Source organism: Mustelus asterias, chromosome 22 (genome assembly GCF_964213995.1).
Source record: "Mustelus asterias chromosome 22, sMusAst1.hap1.1, whole genome shotgun sequence".
Lineage (NCBI taxonomy): Eukaryota > Metazoa > Chordata > Chondrichthyes > Carcharhiniformes > Triakidae > Mustelus > Mustelus asterias.
In genome coordinates this window covers 57,647,120-57,669,202 of record NC_135822.1, presented here as the reverse complement: position 1 = coordinate 57,669,202, position 22,083 = coordinate 57,647,120, and the positions used below count along the sequence as shown (strand labels likewise).

General features: G+C 46.4%; 1 protein-coding gene across 1 annotated transcript in view; it reads right to left on the bottom strand.

Annotated features, from left to right (window-relative positions):
• The window catches only part of LOC144510043 (cGMP-dependent protein kinase 1-like), a 119,592-nt gene that overhangs the window by 15,216 nt on the left and 82,293 nt on the right, over positions 1-22,083 (bottom strand). The window contains exons 6-12 of the mRNA XM_078239257.1: positions 21,995-22,072; positions 16,466-16,560; positions 15,817-15,882; positions 12,562-12,636; positions 9,770-9,866; positions 4,147-4,286; positions 2,134-2,223 (exon numbers count right to left, since the gene is read on the bottom strand). Of these exons, the coding sequence (XP_078095383.1) occupies positions 2,134-2,223; positions 4,147-4,286; positions 9,770-9,866; positions 12,562-12,636; positions 15,817-15,882; positions 16,466-16,560; positions 21,995-22,072 (641 nt within the window). The remainder of the gene's footprint in view (positions 1-2,133; positions 2,224-4,146; positions 4,287-9,769; positions 9,867-12,561; positions 12,637-15,816; positions 15,883-16,465; positions 16,561-21,994; positions 22,073-22,083) is intronic.

Below are 22,083 nucleotides of genomic sequence, written 5' to 3'. Positions count from 1 at the left end.
CCTTGGTTCCCTAACCCTTATCCAACAAGAATCCGTCCACCTTCATTCTCACGTCCAGTTGACTCCCAGTCCCCATAGCTTTCTGAGGGAGAAAGTTCCGGATTTCCATCACGTGAGAAGCTGCTCCCTGGCATTACCCCTGAATGGCCTGTTCGTATTATGCCCCCTTGTTCTGGACTCAACAAGAACAACAAGAACAAAGAACAATACAGCACAGGAACAGGCCCTTCGGCCCTCCAAGCCCGCGCCGCTCCCTGGTCCAAACTAGACCATTCTTTTGTATCCCTCCATTCCCACTCCGTTCATATGAAATCATAGAAACCCTACAGTGCAGAAGGAGGCCATTCGGCCCATCGAGTCTGCACCGACCACAATCCCATCCAGGCCCCACCCCCACATATTTTACCCGCTAATCCCTCTAACCTACACATCTCAGGACTCTAAGGGGCAATTTTTTAACCTGGCCAATCAACCTTTGGACTGTGGGAGGAAACCGGAGCACCCGGAGGAAACCCACGCAATGGCTGTCTAGATAAGTCTTAAACGTTCCCAGTGTGTCCGCCTCCACCACCTTGCCTGGCAGCGCATTCCAGACCCCCACCACCCTCTGTGTAAAATATGTCCTTCTGATATCTGTGTTAAACCTCCCCCCCTTCACCTTGAACCTATGACCCCTCGTGAACATCACCACCGACCTGGGGAAAAGCTTCCCACTGTTCACCCTATCTATGCCTTTCATAATTTTATACACCTCTATTAAGTCTCCCCTCATCCTCCGTCTTTCCAGGGAGAACAACCCCAGTTTACCCAATCTCTCCTCATAACTAGGCCCCTCCATACCAGGCAACATCCTGGTAAACCTCCTCTGTACTCTCTCCAAAGCCTCCACGTCCTTCTGGTAGTGTGGCGACCAGAACTGGACGCAGTATTCCAAATGCGGCCGAACCAACGTTCTATACATCTGCAACATCAGACCCCAACTTTTATACTCTATACTCATCCGTCAAATTGCTTAATCAGCTTAACACTTCAATTAAATCAACCCTCGTCACTCTAAAACTCCTATGAATAGAACCCTGGGCTGAGCAATGAAATTACCGAGGACATTCTCTGAGATAGTTCCTTGTGACTGGTGTATGAGAGTGCCATCACCAAACCAGATTCAATGCATCTGAAATCAGGTCATGATTATCAGCCATGATCGAATGGCGGAGCAGACTCGATGGGCCGAATGGCCTAATTCTACTACTTTATCTTATGAAGGTCTCCAGCGAATTCAAAAGGCCCAGGGAGCAAGAGGCTACAACAGTGTTCAAAATCCAACTGCCACCTCTGTAACCCTTTCGTCCCTCAGTGACACACCGTCTCTGATAAGAGTTTAAGTTTATTTATTAGTGTCACAAGTAGGCTTACATTAACACTGCAATGAAGTTACTGTGAAAATCCCCCACTCTGGCGCCTGTTCGGGTTACACGGAGGGAGAATTTAGCACCTAACCAGCACGTCTTTCAGACTGTGGGCGGGAACTGGAGCACCCGGAGGAAACCCACGCAGACACGGGGAGAATGTGCAGTGACCCAAGCGGGAATCGAACCCGGATCCCTGGCGCTGTGAGGCAGCAGTGCTAACCACCGTGCCGCCCATATTTTGGAATGATAATGGAATTTGAATTCAATAAAAAATATCTGGAATTAAGAATCTACTGATGACCACGAAACCATTGTCGATTGTCGGAAAAACCCGACACTAATGTCCCTTTAGGGAAGGAAATCTGCCGTCCTTACCCGGTCTGGCCTACATGTGACTCCAGAGCCACAGCAATATGGTTGACTCTCAACTGCCCTCTGAAATGGCCTAGTGAGCCAATCAGTTCCAGGGCACCTAGGGATGGGTAATAAATGCTGGGACAGCCAGCGACGCCCATGTCCCACGAATGAATAAAGAAGACGTTTAATATCTCATCTGCACCTCTAGCAGTGGCAGCTTCTCTGCTGAACAGGTTCACAAGCCCACAACCGCCCGACTCTGAGGAGAGGGTGCCATTCTCTGGTGGAGAAGTGCGAGCGGTCTCGGGTCACTCCTTGCCCTTTGATTGCATGGTGTGGGAGTCGGTGTCAACGTCAGGTCACTTACCTGTCTCTCAGGATGGTCCACAGTTCACCTCCAAGGCAGGCCTCCATCAGCATATAAAGGTACTTGTGGTCCCGGAATGTCCTATACAACCTGGAACACACATATTCGTGAGCTGTCAGGCTGTTTTATAAACTACATTGAATAGATCAGACATCACAGTTTCCCTTGCTACACTGAAGAGTCACTGCTGTAGGGAGCTTGTGGAGAATCCCACTTGTTTGGTTACCGCTTCCCAACACCGAATGCTGATTTTGGGCTGATGTTTATGGAGGATGATAGCACAGTGAGAGCTCTCACAAGAGGAAGAGTAGGGCCTCCATAAACCTCAGTGAAGAGTTTTTTTTCATTCGTGGGCGTCGCTGGCTGACCAGCATTTATTGCCCATCCCTAGTTGCCCCTTGAGAAGGTGGCGGTGAGCCGCCATCTTGAATCGCTGCAGTCCACGTGCTGTGGGTTGACCCACAATGCCGTTAGGGAGGGAATTCCAAGATTTTGACCCAGCGACTGCGAAGGAACGGCCGATATTTTTCCAAGTCAGGATGGTGATTGGCTCAGAGGGGAACTTGCAGTTGGTGGTGCTCCCATGTATCTGCGGCCCTTGTCCTTCTAGATAGAACATAGAACATTACAGCGCAGTACAGGTCCTTCGGCCCTCGATGTTGCGCCAACCAGTGAAACCAATCTAAAGCCCATCTAACCTACACTATTCCAATATCATCCATGTGTTTGTCCAATAACCATTTGAATGCTCTTAATGTTGATGAGTCTACTACTGCTGCAGGCAGGGCATTCCACGCCCTTACTACTCTCTGAGTAAAGAACCTACCTCTAACATCTGTCCTATATCTCTCACCCCTCAATTTAAAGCTATGTCCCCTAGTGTTAGCCATCACCATCCGAGGAAAAAGGCTCTCACTATCCATCCTATCTAATCCTCTGATCATCTTGTATGCCTCTATTAAGTCACCTCTTAACCTTCTTCTCTCTACGAAAACAACCTCAAGCCCCTCAGCCTTTCCTCATACGATTTTCCCACTATACCAGGCAACATCCTGGTAAATCTCCTCTGCACCCTTTCCAACACTTCCACATCCTTCCTATAATGCGGCGACCAGAACTGTACGCAATACTCCAAGTGCAACATGACATCCTGGCTCCGAAACTCAATCCCTCTACCAATAAAAGCTAACACACTGTACGTCTTCTTAACAACCCTATCAACCTGGGTGCCAACTTTCAGGGATCTATGCACATGGACACCCAGATCCCTCTGTTCATCCACACTACCAAATATCTTACCATTAGCCCAGTACTCTGTATTCCTGTTACTCCTTCCAAAGTGAATCACTTCGCACTTTTCCGCATTAAACTCCATTTGCCACCTCTCAGCCCAGCTCTGCAGCTTATCTAAGTCCCTCTGTAACCTGCCACTTCCCTCCGCATTGTCCACAACTCCACCGACTTTAGCGTCATCCGCAAATTTACTAACCCATCCTTCTACGCCCTCATCCAGGTCATTAATAAAAATGACAAACAGCAGTGGCCCTAAAACAGATCCTTGCGGTACACCACTAGTAACTGAACTCCAGGATGAATATTTCCCATCAACCACCACTCTCTTTTCTTCCAGCTAGCTAGATGGAAGTGGTCATGGGTTTGGAAGGTGCTGCCTAAGGATGAGTTGCTGCAGTGCATCTTGTAGATGGTACACACTGCTGCTACTGAGCGTCGGTGGTGGAGGGAGTGAGTGTTTGTGGATGGGGTGCCAATCAAGCGGGGCTGCTTTGTCCTGGATGGTGTCGAGCTTCTTGAGTGTTGTTGGAGCCGCACCCATCCAGGCAAGTGGGGAGTATTCCATCACACTCCTGACTTGTAGATGGTGGACAGGCTTTGGGGGAGTCAGGAGGTGAGTTACTCTCCGCAGTATTCCTGACCTGCTCTTGTAGCCACTGTGTTTAGGTGGTCAGTCCAGTTGTGTTTCTGCTCAATGGTAACCCAATGGCGTGGACGTACCTGACTATAAAGTCACAGTGAGCCTGCTGCATGATCTGCTTCTCCGAGCGAATGTGTTCCTGTTGCCTCATCTCCACAATGTGATGCTTCTTCAGAATCTTCATGGCAAAGCTTCGGCCATCTTCATTCTTCAGCTGTACCTGTGTGAGGAAACCAACAGCGAGGTGGAAAAAAACATCGGGAGACAAACACGCTCACTGATTCCAGTAAATTCCAACAGAAATAGTATCCGAGGTCCTCCCCCATGAGGCTCACTCAGTGAGTGAAGAGTGCGTTTTTCATAGAATCATAGAATCCCTGCAGTGCAGAAGGAGGCCATTCAGCCCATCGAGTCTGCACCAACCACAATCCCACCCAGGCCCTAACCACTGTGCCACCATGCCGCCCGCATCTTTTTTGTGGTACAGGCTCACGCCCTCCCCCTACCCAGACTCATAGCTCAGGTGCAGCACAGGGCAGAGTCTTAAGTCCAAAAGCTGGGTTGGAGCCGAGTTAAAGTTCACTCAGAGGCTAAAATACAAAACCTCCAGCACGGGGAACCGAACCCATTCACATCCAGTTCCCGAGGCTGGATGAGGGGTTGGCAATTAACCTCTTCACATCAAGTGTTTTTAAAACATTCTTTCATGGGATGTGGGTGTCGCTGGCTAGGCCACCACTTGTTGCCCATCCCTAATTGCCGCTCAAGAAGGTAGTGCTGAGGCGCCTTCTTGGACCTCTGCAGTCCATGTGGTGTAAGACCATAAGACATAGGAGCAGAATTAGGCCACTCGGCCCATCGAGTCTGCTCCGCCATTCAATCATGGCTGATATTTTTCTCATCCCCATTCTCCTGCCTTTTCCCCATAACCCCTGATCCCCTTATTAATCAAGAACCTATCTATCTCTGTCTTAAAGACACTCAATGACCTGGCCTCCACAGCCTTCTGCGGCAAAGATTTCCACAGATTCACCACTCTCTGGCTGAAGAAATTCCTCCTCATCTTTGTTTTAAAGGATCGTCCCTTCAGTCTGAGGTTGTGCCCTCTGGTTCTAGTTTTTCCTACTAGTGGAACCATCCTCTCCACAACCACTCTATCCAGGTCTCACAGTACCCTGTAAGTTTCAGTAAGATCCCCCCTCATCCTTCTAAACTCCAACGAGTACAGAACCAGAGTCCTCAACCGTGGGTGTGCCTTTAGAAAAGATTTTGACCCCATAATGGTGAGGGAATGATGACATGTTTCCAAGCCAGGATGGTGTGTCTATCAGGTGGTAGAGGTCATGGGTTTGAATGGTCTCAGGACCCTTGGTGAGTTTCTGCAGTGCACCTTGTAGACGGTACAACACTGCTACCAACTGTGCATCGGTGGTGGAGGGAGTGTTGGAAATGGTGGATGGGATGGCAGTCAAGTGGGCTGCTTTGTCCTAGTTAGTCATTTACGAGGTTTTTGTTTTAACAGGCGTTCCACGGGTGGCCGGGTTTCCCAAGCCTCGGGAAACTCAGCAGCTGGAAGAAGGTGAGAGGGGCTGAATCCTGAGGTAAAAGCCTTTACAGCAATGCTTGTGGGCCAGGATGAAGCAGGAGTTCTTTCCCCCATTCCTCTGTGTTTCCCTGACACAAAACTCACCTCCAGGCTCAAATCCAGGTCATAACAATGAATGGTGATCATTGACCCGGCACAGTGGGTTAACACTGCTGCCTCACAGCGCCAGGGACCCGGATTCAATTCCCGGCTTGGGTGACTGTCTGTGTGGAGTCTGCACATTCTCCCCATGTCTGCATGGGTTTCCTCCGATGCTCCCACAGTTTCCTCCCACAGTCCAAAGATATGCAGGCATTGGCCATGACGGATTGATCCTTAGTGACCCGGGATGTGTAGGTTAGAGGAATTCATGAGGTAAATATGTTATAGGGATAGGGCCTGGGTGGGATTGTTGTCGGTGCAGACTCGATGGGTCGAATAGCCTCCTTCTGCACTGTAGGGATTCTATGGACCCCTACAGCTCCCTGGGTCAATTAGGCTATCAGTAAGAAGATAATGTGAGCATTAGGAACACAGCCTACCCCTCAAATGTCTTCCTTAAGTCAATCCGATCATGGCTGAACCTCCCCATCAATTTCATTTTTCCGACTGTTTCCCATATCCTTTGATTCCCCAAACCAATCAAACTCAGTTTTGAACATTCTCATCAACTGAGCGTCCATAGTCTCGACAGTAGAGAATTCCAAACATTCACAACACTGAGTGAAGAAATTCCTCTTCATAGAATCCCTACAGTGGAGAAGGAGACCATTCGGCCCATCGAGTCTGCACCGACCACAATCTTCCATTGATGGAATGAGTACACCTTTTGGCTCTAGTACAACTTGGAGATTTAGTATTTAGGTTTTCACACGACTGACCTAATTAAATAAACATGTATTACCTTTCAACTGCATTTAATTCCAACTTGTTTGATTTGCAATTTGCAACAGAGTTCTTTGTCAGTGTTTAAAATTTGGCTTTTCCACTTATAAAAAACTCAGATGATTCCGAAGATTAAAAGTTAGATTTTTTTTTCAAGTTTGTCAAAAAACAAGATTTTTAAGTGGGAACCAGTAAGCCTGAGGAGAATTTCCCTGACTTCATTAGAAATTTAAATGATCCACACGGCTATCATAATCAAAGGTTTGGTTTTAAAGCCAAGATAATTAGTTTGCATTCCTGTTTGGGAACATCCCAAAGCGTGCCACGTTGTCACGGAGTTGGGCTGTGAGGGTTAGAAGATTCTTTTGCTTAGTTTAGCTGGCCGTTTTTCCACAGAAGGCATTTGCTGATTTGGTGTTGTGCGACTTGCAGCTCAATTATGTAAAAGGATACTGGAAGATTTGCCTAGCTTGGGGGGTAGAGGGTGAAATCTCCAGTCACCCTCACAATGAAAGGCGGTTGAGCTTTGTGCTAGAAAGTAGTCAGCCTGAGCAGTCAGCTTAGAAAGAGCTGAAAAGAAACTGTGGTAGCAAAATGGGGAGTTGTCAAAGCACCAGACTGGAAATCTGAGGGGAAAACAGAGTATTCTGGGGGGGGCTATGACAAAACTTTGGTTTTATCCCTGAACAACTGAATAAACTTTAAGGCTTTGTAAGATAAGGGAACTCTCGGGAGAGATAAAAGCAATAATAAATTCATAGAGTATTACTTATAAATTATAGTGTTATGCTAATAGTGCTTCCTTTCTTTGTTTTTTAATGACGTTTATTTTCATATAGAAAGATGAAATCTTGTGGCATGAATTCTTTTCAGCTAATTATTGGGTGTTCAGAGTTCTCTTTAAAGGTTAAGAGTCCCTACCGGGATTGTAACATCACACTGAACTGCTGTATGTGGCATTTGCTGATTTAAGAACATGAGAACTAGGAGCAGGAGTAGGCCATCTGGCCCCTCGAGCCTGCTCCGCCATTCAATAAGATTATGGCTGATCTTTTCGAGGACTCAGCTCCACTTACCCGCCCACTCACCATAACCCTTAAATCCTTTACTGTTCAAAATCTATTTATCTTTGCCTTAAAAATATTCAACCAGGTGGCCTCAACTGCTTCACTGGGCAGAGAATTCCACAGATTCACAACTCTTTGGGTGAAGAAGTTCCTCCTCAACTCAGTCCTAAATCTGCTCCTCCTTATTTTGAGGCCATGCCCCCTAGTTCGAGTTTCACCCGCTAGTGGAAACAACCTCAGCTTCTATCTTATCTATTCCCTTCATAATCTTCTGTTTCTATAAGATCCCCCCTCATTCTTCTGAATTCCAACGATTATAGCCCCAGTCTACTCAGTCTCTCCTCATAAGCCAACCCTCTCAACTCCGGAATCAACCGAGTGAATCTCCTCTGTACCCCCTCCAGTGCCAGGATATCCTTTCTCAAGTAAAAGTTTAAGTTTAAAGTTTATTTATTAGTATCGCAAGTAGGTTTACATTAACACTGCAATGAAGTTATTGCAAAAATCCCCCAGTCGCCACACTCCAGCGCCTGTTCGGGTACACTGAGGCAGAATTTAGCACGGCCAATGCATCTAACCAGCACATCTTTTGGACTGGGAGGAAACTGGAGCATCCGGAGGAAACCCACGCAGACACGGGGAGAACATGCAGACCCCGCACAGACAGTGACCCAAGCCGGGAATTGAACCTAGGTCCCTGGTGCTGTGAGGCAGCAGTGCTAACCACTGTGCTGCCCATTATTATAATTAGAATAAGGAAGTGACTTATTTTGAGGCCATGCCCCCTCGTTCGAGTTTCACCCGCCAGTGGAAACAACCCCCCTGCTTCTATCTTATAATTTTATATGTTTCTATAAGATCTTCGCCTCATTCTTCATTTGATAAGGAAGCTTGTAACTTGATCTTAAAAATGGCTCCCTCTGCTCTCTTCCCCATGGCAATATGAAACACATTAACCTTGCATCTAGGTCGAAAGTCTAACTAGCTATTCTTCAACCTAGGAGTTAATGGACAAGTTTACAGCACAACTGTTTACAACCCTATCCCTACAAGGCCTTTCTGGGACCTTGGGAGACTTGGAGTCTACTCATTGTAAACTCTGAGACTGTTGCCATTCTACACATTCCTAAACTATCAAAGATGTGGAGATTCCGGCGTTGGACTGGGGTGGGCACAGTAAGAAGTCTCACAACACCAGGTTAAAGTCCAAAAGGTTTATTTGGAATCACGAACTTTCGGAGCACTGCTCACTCACCTGATGAAGGAGCAGCGCTCCAAAAGCTCGTGATTCCAAATAAACCTGATTTATTATTGTCACATGTATTAGCATACAGTGAAAAGTATTGTTTCCTGCACGCTATACAGACAAAGCATACCGTTCATAGAGAAGCAAACGAGAGAGTGCAGAATGTAATGTCAGAGCTTGGGTGTAGAGAAAGATCAACTTAATGCGAGGTAAGTCCATTCAAAAATCTGACGGCAGCAGGGAAGAAACTGTTCTTGAGTCGGTTGGTACGTGACCTCAGACTTTTGTATCTTTTTCCGGACAAGAAGGTGGAAGAGAGAATGTCCGGGGTGCGTGGGGTCCTTAATTATGCTGGCTGCTTTGCCGAGGCAGCGGGAAGTGTAGACAGAGTCAGTGGATGGGAGGCTGGTTTGCGTGATGGATTGGGTTACATTCACAACCTTTTGTAGTTTCTTGCGGTCTTGGGCAGAGCAGGAGCCAGACCAAGCTGTGATACAACCAGAAAGAATTCTTTCTATGGTGCATCTGTAAAAGATGGTGAGAGTCGTAGCTGACATGCCAAATTTCCTTCGTCTTCTGAGAAAGTAGAGGCGTTGGTGGGGCTTTCGTAACTATAGTGTCGGCATGGGGGGGACCAGGACAGGTTGTTGGTGATCTGGACACCTAAAAACTTGAGTCTCTCGACACTTTAACCTGGTGTTGTGAGACTTCTTACGAAACTATCTAAGCCTTCCTTTGATCTCTCCCAGTTAAACCACCCAGGCTCACTGTCAGGCAGACAAATGATCCCTTTCCTATACCCTAAATTTTAAACTAGAGTCCCAAAACATAATAATCTTACACACCTCCTAACTGTAACTTTGCTCAATCTGTATCTTAATCCTGTTTTCTTGGCTCAGAACTGGAGCCTCATGACTTACCAACTCCACGCGGCCGAATCCCCCAACTCCAAGGGTCTGATGAACTCTGAAATCTGTTCGCTCCAAGCTGGCAAAGAATGCCGCTTCAGCCTCAAACCTGAACCGGATTGCAAACAAGAGGATGAGAAAATCATTTCACGTTGGTACAAGGAGGCGCCTGATGAGGGGCCATTCAGATTCAGTGAAGCAAGCCAGCAGCAGTCCCCCTCACATTGAGGGAACAACGCGACAGAGCAGCAGCAGAGCGGCACGGTGGCACAGTGGGTTAGCACTGCTGCCTCACAGCGCCAGGGACCTGGGTTCGATTCCCGGCTCGGGTCACTGTCTGTGTGGAGTTTGCACATTCTCCTCATGTCTGCGTGGGTTTCCTCCGGGTGCTCCGATTTCCTCCCACAGTCCAAAGATGTGCTGGTTAGGTGGATTGACACAAACAGGCGCTGCAGTGTGGCGACTAGATGAATTTCACAGTAACTTCATTGCACTGTCAATGTAAGCCTTGTGACTAACAAATAAACTTCAAAGTGATTTCGCAATTGGAAGAAGTCATGCGAGCAAAGAGATGGAGCTCCAAGCATGAGCCTTAGTTAGGCTATTCATAAACAAATAAGCACATAAAGACTACAGGTGGCGGGGCATGTCAAGATTACAGTCTTGTAGGAGTTGGGGATGAGGGTGGTGGTTTGTGGACAGTGAGACTGGCCCAGATGTCCACCTGAAGAAAAGCCCTCTGCCTCCGATCAATCCAGCTCAGAGTCAGTGGCCTGAATCATTCCTCCCCCCGGATCCCCCACCCCCGCCCCGGGGTCGGGAGTGCAGAGTCGGAAAAATCTCCCACTCGGCAAACCCATCCCGAGAGGAAGTGTCCTGAACGTTCTAACTGTGGCTCTGGGGCAAGGGCGTTAATGAGAGTGGGGCTCGCCAACCCTGGGAAGAGTTCGGAGGCAGCCACAGGGGTTGTAGGGGCAGAGGCTGACTTTGAAGTTTTAAAGTTTATTCATTAGAGTCACAAGCAGGCTTTCATTACCACTGCACTGAAGTTACTGTGAAAATCCCCTAGTCGCCACACTCCGGCGCCTAACCAGCACGTCTTTCGGACTGTGGGAGGAAACCAGAGCACCCGGAGGAAACCCACACAGACACGGGGGAGAACGTGCAGACTCCGCACAGACAGTGACCCAAGCTGGGAATCGAACCCGGGTCCCTGGCGCTGTGAAGCAGCAGTGCTAACCACTGTGCCACCATGCCGATCCACAACCTTCTGTTCTATCTTCTGTTGATTCTCTATATAGATGATTGAAGGTTAGTCACTTCCCTTCAGACAGTGGGGAGAGGAGTGACTGGATTCGGCAGCAGGAATGAGGCTGCTAGTGGAATCCCCCGCTGAATAATTACCTGGTCGATGGTGCTGAGGAAAGGAGGGATAGGGAGGGACAGAGCGAATATTTCCCAGTCTGATGCAGGGCACGTGGTTATGGGAGAGGATACTGACACACTGAAACCCCGGTTCCAGATAGTAACATTAGAGTGAGAAACACTGCTTGGAACACACACAAAGATGTAAGGACATTCAAGAGGGGAATATCAAACACATTCTGAGCGCTCCGCGATTTCAGTGCACTGAAATGGAGTTGGTACTTCAGCTTTCAGCTAAGATTTTGAGCTTGTTCTGTCCTTTTTGCTCAGTGCCGTTCTCATGGTCCAATTGGTGATTTGATTGGAAATGGGGAAATATAATCATAGAATGTTACAGTGCAGAAGGAGGCCATTCAGCCCATCGAGTCTGCACTGACCACAATCCCACCCAGGCCCTATCCCCGTAATCCCACATATTTACCCTGCTAATCCCCCCTGTAAGAAGTTTAACAACACCAGGTTAAAGTCCAACAGGTTTATTTGGTAGCAAAAGCCACACAAGCTTTCGGAGCTCTAAGCCCCCTGACACTAAGGGACAATTTAGCATGGCCAATCATAGAAATCATAGAAACCCTACAGAAAGAGGCCATTCGGCCCATCGAGTCTGCACCGACCACAATCCCACCCAGGCCCTACCCCCATATCCCTACATATTTTACCCACTAATCCCTCTAATCTACGCATCCCAGGACACTAAGGGGCAATTTAGCATGGCCAATCAACCTAACCCGCACATCTTTGTCACTAAGGGGCAATTTAGCATGGTCAATCCACCTAAACCCACTCATCTTTGGACACTAAGGGGCAATTTAGCATGGCCAATCCCCTTAACCTGCACATCTTTGGACACTAAGTGGCAATTTAGCATGGCCAATCCAACTAACCTGCACATCTTTGGACACTAAGTGGCAATTTAGCATGGCCAATCCAACTAACCTGCACATCTTTGGACACTAAGGAGCAATTTAGTATGGTCAATTCACCTAACCTGCACAGGTTTGTCACTAAGGGGCAATTTAGCACGACCAATCCACCTAACCCACACATCTTTGGACACTAAGGGACAATTCAGCATGGCCAATCCACCTAACCCGCACATCTATGGACACTAAGGGGCGATTTAGCATGGCCAATCCACCTAACCCGCACATCTTTGGACACTAAGGGGCAATTTAGCATGGCCAATCCACCTAACCCGCACATCTTTGGACACTAAGGGGCAATTTAGCATGGCCAATCCACCTAACCCGCACATCTTTGGACACTAAGGGGCAATTTAGCATGGCCAATCCACCTAACCCGCACATCTATGGACATTTATTGTGGGCTAAACAATAAGGAGGAGTGGAGAATCTCGGACCGGGTAGATTCATACTCACTGTGCTTGCATCTCTGCACTCTCATGTTCTCGACTGGAGACATCTTCTAAGCTCCCAGTTAACTGTCGGAATGAGCTACAGACAGAAAAAGATTAAAACACTCTGACGAAAATGGCACGGATTCTTCCACATTCAACCACCCGATCGCCTCTCCCTGACCAGTGTACAATTCAGATGGGGAAACCTTCCAGTCGAGGAATGTGGTTCACTGCAGCCCCATGGCCATTTGTTCACCAGTATCAGAGCCAATTCATTACAGAATGACAGACGGCAGCCACCATTTCACCCATTTATAATGGGATTAACTGGCCACTGACTAGCGCTGGCAAACAGCCGTGGAGAGATTACTAGTTACTGACCAACACATATAGAGCACAGCAACCTTACAAATACAAACACAACTGAAAGCCTTAATTGCATTAAAGTGGATTATAAAGAGGCATTTATTTTTGTTAAGGCATTTACCATTGCCTGACACACTATAGATGGGTTTCTTCCCTATTGCCATCAGACTTTGAATGGTCCTATCATATATTAAGCTAATCTTTCTCTTCACCCTACCTGTAACTGCAACACAATATTCTGCACCCTCTCCTTTCCTTCTCCCCTATGTACTCTATGAACGGTATGCCATGTATAGAATACAAAATTACAGAATACTGAGAGGCCCAGATAGAGTGGACGTGGAGAGGATGTTTCCACGAGTGGGAGAGGCTAGAACTCGAGGGCGCAACCTCAGAGTGAAGGGACGCTCCTTTAAAACTGAGATGAGGAGGAATTTCTTCAGCCAGAGGGTGGTGAATGTGAAACTCTTTGCCACAGAGGGCTATGGGGGCCGGGTCACTGAGTGTCTTTATGACAGCAATAGATAGGTTCTTGGTCAATAAGGGGATCAAGGGTTTGGGGAGAAGGCAGGAGAATGGGAATGAGAATCATAGTAAGATGTTTAACAACACCAGGTTAAAGTTCAACAGGTTTATCTGGTAGCAAAAGCCACACAAGCTATATTTGCTTTTATTGCTACCAAATAAACCTGTTGGACTTTAACCTGGTGTTGTTAAACTTCTTACTGTGTTTACCCCAGTCCAACGCCGGCATCTCCACATGATGAGAATCATACCAGCCATGATTGAATGGCGAGGCAGACTCGATGGGCCGAGTGGCCTAATTCCGCTCCTTCATCTCATGGTCTTATGGGAAAATGCACAAGAAGCAATATTTTTCACTGTATCCCAATACATGCAACAATAGTAAATCAAATCAAAGATGTACTTCATTCATAGATGAACTATGCTCAAACAATAAGACGTTATATAGTTGAGTGTGCCCATGTGAATGTAACAGTTCAGGGTAGTTCAAGAGTAGGAGATACAGACAGTCAATAACAGGATCAGTTATAGTTGTCTTTTTCCGCTGTTGTCACGATCTCCTGATCTGATCAGGCTTTATTACAGGATGAAGAGAATGGACTATGATCGTGTGCCAATTCAGTAGGTTAGGAGCGGAACAAGGAAGGCTCGATCTCATGTTGTCTGCAGGCCGCATCTTCAATATCAAGAGGTGGTTCTACATTTTTTTCCCCCTCAACTGACCTGGGATTTTCCCTCTTACTTCACCTCTCCAAGGCGATCACGTGGAGGGATTTGGATTTAATAAATGATAATAGGAAACTGATGGTTTCGACAACACACTCCAGAGGCTCACTATTCTCTGATAAACAAGCGACCAACTAACATCCAGTTCCTCACTATTCTTTTCTTTTCACAGTGACGGCAAGCACCACAAACAAGGAGATAACTATCTTCTGCATTTGCGATGTTGATCGAGGGTAACTATTGGGGGTTAGGACAACAGGGAGAAACCCCCCTGCTGTTCTTTAAAGGCGAGCCATGGAATCTTTAACACTCAGCCAACAGAACAGATGAGACTTTGGCCCAGTGTCGCAAAGTTGGGGCGAGTAATTGTAAAATTGCATGTTAAAAGGTGGGGCTTAGAGATTTAGAAAAAAAAAAGTGTAAGCACATAGAGTACCCAAACTGAAACATTTGTATCGAAAGGCCAAGCAGCAGTGTTACCAAGGCAACAGGCTTTTGAATTTTTTTGAATTTAGCCAATCAATTTGCATTAGGCACTGAGATACCAAGAACCTATTAAATTTAAATCTGATGGTTTTGGCAACCTAGGACCAATCCTATTGTGGGGGATGTTGATATGTCATCACAGGTATGAAAGGAAGGGGGGCAGTGGGACAAAGAGCAGAGAGCAACTGCCATCTGCCAGAGTAACAGCTCTTAGTTCAGCTCTCAGCTCTAGAGCGAGAGAGAGAACTGCTGGCTCTTATAGCCTCATTTATGTCTTAAGAGAAAGCATCATCTTGATAGCAAAGGTACCAAAGAAGACAGAAGTTCCAGACAGACGAATCAACAGAGAAAGCCCAGAATATTCCAGAAGACACCAAATCTGGTAATAATTGTGAGTGACTAAATTTTATTTTGTTAATGAGTGGGAATTGTATTTATCTGACCAGCATTCCATTAGAATTTTGTTTTATTTAGTTTGTTAATAATTGAGTGAACCTGTTCACTGTTAGTTAGACAAATAAATTGTTACTTGTTGATTTTACAGAGAGAATCTCAGGTAGTTATTTTGATTTAACCACTAGGAGTTGCTGAAGCACCGATATTACCCCTTCTCACACACTCTTTAACAGATTATAATGCGAGGTACTCCTCTTTGAGTGATTAGGTGTTAGTTCTCGGAGAAGGGGGATCCACCTCTGCGTTATAACACTTAGCATCTCACTGGAAACATGATACCTTCAACAGTGTAGCATCCTCTCAGGCCTGCCCAGATTACGTGTTAGGATGTCGAACAAAAACACGGTCACAAGGTTTGGTTTCGGAAAGTTTTGAGAAGGAAGGGGAGAGAGGAAGTTCCTCACATGGCTGGGGTACCCCAAGGTACTGACAGCAATGGTCAGCTATGCCCTGAAGCTGGAACTTCAATCCCCTTTGTGTTGTGGGGTTGGCGTTGTGGAATGGGACACAGAACGCAAATCATCCTCCCAGGTGGAACTGACTCCCTTCTGCACACTCATACAAGGACTTCTCACTTGGGCAGGAGATTAAGTGGCAGATTACACGCAACATAAGTGCACTGGAACATCAGAAGTCTAGGTGCAGTTAGGTGGACATCGATGCTTTGTTCTGTAAAACATGACCTTTGAATGAAATAACTCAGATTGAAGCTACTCACTCTCTGTCAATCACCAGGCAAATCACATCCTCTGCCGCAATTACATTGGCCAATCTTACGTCTTCTCTAGTGGGGAACAAGAGTGGGTATATTAGCGAAAACAGGAGATCAATTCTTTCACCATCACATACTCTGAGTGAGACAGGTCTCCGCAGTCTCGCTACTTTCCATCCACAGTCTCTTCTGTCTCTCCCCGATAGTTCTGGACTCTCACACTCCACACCGGCACTTGGACCTCACTGAGCACACAGTACCCCAAGGCTTGACCGAGGTGTCAGTGAGCAGGAATCAGGGACCTCAGGCTGATTTTCATTTCTGGAACGAAGGCCAGTTCTAACTCCACACTGCATCAAGGCAGATCCGGCTCACTTCAGAGAATTGCTAAACCCCAATTGGTCCATCATGCCTGAGCCAGCTCTTTGAAGGATCTATCCAAGTAATCCCACTGCCCCTACTCCTTCCCCATTCCCTTGCAGTTTTTGTTCCCCTTTATCCACCTCCGGATAGAAGTTCCATTCCATCTGCTTCTGCCCGCCCCTTTCAGCCGGTGTGTTCCACCTGGCTCAGAGATCAGACTGGCTACCATTGAGATACCTTTGGCTTTTCCAGCTCTTCTGAAACTCAACTCAATCTGAGACAATAGACGTACCCGTGTAGAGCCTTCTCTCCAAACCAGTCTCCCCGGGATAGAGTGGTGGGACAGTCTGCCTCTCCCCCTTTCGATTCACCTTGTGTCACATTCACCTGGTGGACAAAAGCAAAGCAGCTGGCAGTCGGCAAAGAGCAAGTATTACAGGAACAGATGCTAAGAAAGACCCTTTTGAGCCGCTTCAATCCAACACTGTCACTGAGCACAACCCAAGCTACCGTGAAAATTGCCAGAATCACTTAAAAAAACCAATTCTATAGAAACCTGAGAGTTCATAATTAAACCACGTGAACTTATCGATTAGATTCCAGTCTCTATCTCACCCTCGGATGTCTGTTATTCTGTTTATAAATCATGTGAACTTATCGATTAGATTCCAGTCTCTATCTCACCCCCGGATGTCTGATATTCTGTTTATAAATCATGTGAACTTATCGATTAGATTCCAGTGTGTAACTCACTCCCGGGTATCTGTTATTCTATATATAAACCACTCTGAACCCCCCGATTAGATTCCAGTCTGTAACTCACTCCCGGGTATCTGTTATTCTATATATAAACCACCCCGAACCCCTCGATTAGATTCCAGTCTGTAACTCGCTCCCTGGTATCTGTAATTCTATATATAAACCACTCTGAACCCCTTGATTAGATTCCAGTGTGTAACTCATTCCGAGTATCTGTTATTCTATATATAAACCACCCCAAAACCCTCGATTAGATTCCAGTCTGTAACTCACTCCCGGGTATCTGTTATTCTATATATAAACCACCCCGAACCCCTCGATTAGATTCCAGTCTGTAACTCACTCCCGGGTATCTGTTATTCTATATATAAACCACCCCAAACCCCTCCATTAGGTTCCAGTCTGTAACTCACCCCCGGGTATCTGTTATTCTGTATATAAATCATGTGAACTTATCGATTAGATTCCAGTCTGTAACTCACTCCCGGGTATCTGTTATTCTATATATAAAGCACCCCGAACCCCTTGATTAGATTCCAGTCTGTAACTCACTCCCAAGTATCAGTTATTCTATATATAAACCACCCCGAACCCCTCGATTAGATTCCAGTCTGTAACACACTCCCAAGTATCAGTTATTCTGTATATAAACCACCCCGAACCCCTTGCTTAGATTCCAGTCTGTAACCCACTCCCAAGTATCAGTTATTCTATATATAAACCACCCCGAACCCCTCGATTAGATTTCAGTCTGTAACTCAGGGGGAGGTGGCTAGATGGGTGGAGAACTGGCTTGGTCATAGAAGACAGAGGGTGGTAGTGGAAGGGTCTTTTTCCGGCTGGAGGCCTGTGACTAGTGGTGTACCGCAGGGCTCTGTATTGGGACCTCTGCTGTTTGTGATTTATATAAATGATCTGGAAGAAGGAGTAACTGGGGTGATCAGTAAGTTTGCGGACGACACAAAACTGGCAGGACTTGCAGATAGTGAGGAACATTGTCAGAGGCTACAGAAGGATATAGATAGGCTGGAAACTTGGGCAAAGAAATGGCAGATGGAGTTCAATCCTGATAAATGCGAAGTGATGCATTTTGGTGGGAATAATGTAGGGAGGAGCTACACGATAAATGGAAGAACCATAAAGGGTGTAGAGACGCAGAGGGACCTGGGTGTGCAAGTCCACAGATCTTTGAAGGTGACGTCACAGGTGGAGAAGGTGGTGAAGAAGGCATATGGCATGCTTGCCTTTATAGGACGGGGCATAGAGTATAAAAGTTGGGGTCTGATGTTGCAGATGTATAGAACGTTGGTTCGGCCGCATTTGGAATACTGCGTCCAGTTCTGGTCGCCACACTACCAGAAGGACGTGGAGGCTTTGGAGAGAGTACAGAGGAGGTTTACCAGGATGTTGCCTGGTATGGAGGGGCTTGGTTATGAGGAGAGATTGGGGAAACTGGGGTTGTTCTCCTTGGAAAGACGGAGGATGAGGGGAGACTTAATAGAGGTGTATAAAATTATGAAAGGCATAGATAGGGTGAACGGTGGGAAGCTTTTCCCCGGGTCTGTGGTGACGTTCACGAGGGGTCATAGGTTCAAGATGAAGGGGGGGAGGTTTAACACAGATATCAGAAGGACATATTTTACACAGAGGGTCGTGGGGGCCTGGAATGTGTTGCCGGGCAAGGTGGTGGAGGCGGACACACTGGGAACGTTTAAGACTTATCTAGACAGCTATATGAACTGAGTGGGAATGGAGGGATACAAAAGAGTGGTCTAGTTTGGACCAGGGAGCGGCGCGGGCTAATTGTTCTTTGTTTCTCGTTTCAAGGCTTCATTCTATGATCATCTTGCTGGTGCCAGTACAGAGCGAGACTGCGGATAGTTGGGAACCTGTCTCGGGGGCAGGGAATTCAGATGGTGTTCGTAAAGCAGAAGTGGAAATGAATAGGGTTGGGAAGCATTTTCTGATCAGGGCCAGTGTGATCTCCTGGACTCGTTTCGATCGCCACAGGGGGTCGGAGAGGAATTTCCCAGATTTTTTTTCCCCCATATTGGCCCTGGGGTTTTCACTCTGGGTTTTCGCCTCTCCCTGGAGATCACATGGTCTGGAATGGGGGGGTGGGGGTGAGTTAATAGTTGTGATGAACAAAGCATCGTAGCTGTGAGGGACAGCTCGGTGGATAGGATATTAGGATGTAGATAGGCTGGAAAATTGGGCGGGGATCCTGGATTCAGGATTCAATCTTGGACCGGGGAGCGGCGCGGGCTTGGAGGGCCGAAGGGCCTGTTCCTGTGCTGTATTGTTCTTTGTTCTTTGTTCTCGCTCCCGGGTATCTGTTATTCTATATATAAACCACCCTGATCCCCTCGATTAGATTCCAGTCTGTAACTCACTCCCGGGTATCAGTTATTCTATATATAAACCACCCCGAACCCCTCGATTAGATTCCAGTCTGTAACTCACTCCCAAGTATCAGTTATTCTATATATAAACCACTCTGAACCGCTTGATTAGATTCCAGTCTCCATCTCACTCCCGGATGTCTGTTATTCTGTATATAAATCATGTGAACTTATCGATTAGATTCCAGTCTGTAACTCACTCCCGGGTATCTGTTATTCTATATATAAACCACCCCGAACCCCTCGATTAGATTCCAGCCTGTAACTCACTCCCGGGTATCTGTTATTCTATATATAAACCACCCCAAACCCCTCGATTAGATTCCAGTCTGTAACTCATTCCCGGGTATCTGTTATTCTATATATAAACCACCCTGAACCCCTTGATTAGATTCCAGTCTGTAACTCACTCCCGGGTATCTGTTATTCTATATATAAACCACCCTGAACCCCTTGATTAGATTCCAGTCTGTAACTCACTCCCAAGTATCTGTTATTCTATATATAAACCACCCTGAACCCCTTGATTAGATTCCAGTCTGTAACTCACTCCCAAGTATCTGTTATTCTATATATAAACCACTCTGAACCCCTTGATTAGATTCCAGTCTCCATCTCACTCCCGGATGTCTGTTATTCTGTATATAAATCATGTGAACTGATCGATTAGATTCCAGTCTGTAACTCACTCCCGGGTATCTGTTATTCTATATATAAACCACCCCGAACCCCTCGATTAGATTCCAGCCTGTAACTCACTCCCGGGTATCTGTTATTCTATATATAAACCACCCCAAACCCCTCGATTAGATTCCAGTCTGTAACTCATTCCCGGGTATCTGTTATTCTATATATAAACCACCCTGAACCCCTTGATTAGATTCCAGTCTGTAACTCACTCCCGGGTATCTGTTATTCTATATATAAACCACCCTGAACCCCTTGATTAGATTCCAGTCTGTAACGCACTCCCAAGTATCTGTTATTCTATATATAAACCACCCTGAACCCCTTGATTAGATTCCAGTCTGTAACTCACTCCCAAGTATCTGTTATTCTATATATAAACCACTCTGAACCCCTTGATTAGATTCCAGTCTCCATCTCACTCCCGGATGTCTGTTATTCTGTATATAAATCATGTGAACTGATCGATTAGATTCCAGTCTGTAACTCACTCCCGTGTATCTGTTATTCTACATATAAACCACCCTGAACCCCTCGATTAGATTCCAGTCTGTAACTCACTCCCGGGTATCTGTTATTCTATATATAAACCATCGCGAACCCCTCGATTAGATTCCAGTCTGTAACTCACTCCCGGGTATCTGTTATTCTATATATAAACCACCCTGAACCCCTCGATTAGATTCCAGTCTGTAACTCACTCCCAAGTATCAGTTATTCTGTATATAAACCACCCCGAACCCCTTGCTTAGATTCCAGTCTGTAACCCACTCCCAAGTATCAGTTATTCTATATATAAACCACCCCGAACCCCTCGATTAGATTTCAGTCTGTAACTCACTCCCGGGTATCTGTTATTCTATATATAAACCACCCTGAACCCCTCGATTAGATTCCAGTCTGTAACTCACTCCCGGGTATCTGTTATTCTATATATAAACCACCCTGAACCCCTCGATTAGGTTCCAGTCTGTAACTCACTCCCGGGTATCTGTTATTCTATATATAAAGCACCCCGAACCCCTCGATTAGATTCCAGTCTGTAACTCACTCCCGGGTATCTGTTATTCTATATATAAATCACCCTGAATCCCTCGATTAGATTCCAGTCTGTAACTCACTCCCGGGTATCTGTTATTCTATATATAAACCACCCTGAACCCCTCGATTAGATTCCAGTCTGTAACTCACTCCCGGGTATCTGTTATTCTATATATAAACCACCCTGAACCCCTCGATTAGAATCCAGTCTGTAACTCACTCCCGGGTATCTGTTATTCTATATATGAACCACCCTGAACCCCTCGATTAGAATCCAGTCTGTAACTCACTCCCGGGTATCTGTTATCCTATATATAAACCGTCCCGAACCCCTCGATTAGATTCCAGTCTGTAACTCACTCCCGGGTATCTGTTATTCTATATATAAACCACCCCAAACCCCTCGATTAGATTCCAGTGTGTAACTCACTCCCGGATATCTGTTATCCTATATATAAACCATCCCGAACCCCTCGATTAGATTCCAGTCTGTAACTCACTCCCGGGTATCTGTTATTCTATATATAAACCACCCCGAACCCCTCGATTAGATTCCAGTCTGTAACTCACTCCCGGGTATCTGTTATTCTATATATAAACCACCCCAAACCCCTCGATTAGATTCCAGTGTGTAACTCACTCCCGGATATCTGTTATCCTATATATAAACCATCCCAAACCCCTCGATTAGATTCCAGTCCGTAACTCACTCCCGGGTATCTGTTATCCTATATATAAATTACCCTGAATCCCATTGCATATACCATGTGTTGCTTGGTGTGAGCTGGTATCCACCGTGTGTTGCACAGGTGTGGGCTTGTATCTACCACGTGTTGCCCAGGTCTGAGCTGCTATTCGGTTACATGTTGCCCAGGTGTGAGCTGGTATGTACCACCTGTTGCCCAGAGCCCTGGCACTGACACCATGCTTACCTTCCCCTTGCTGATGATAAAGAAAGTGTCTCCACTGGCTCCCTGCCTGACGATGTAATCGCCCTCTTCATAATGAGTCTGCAAAGTAA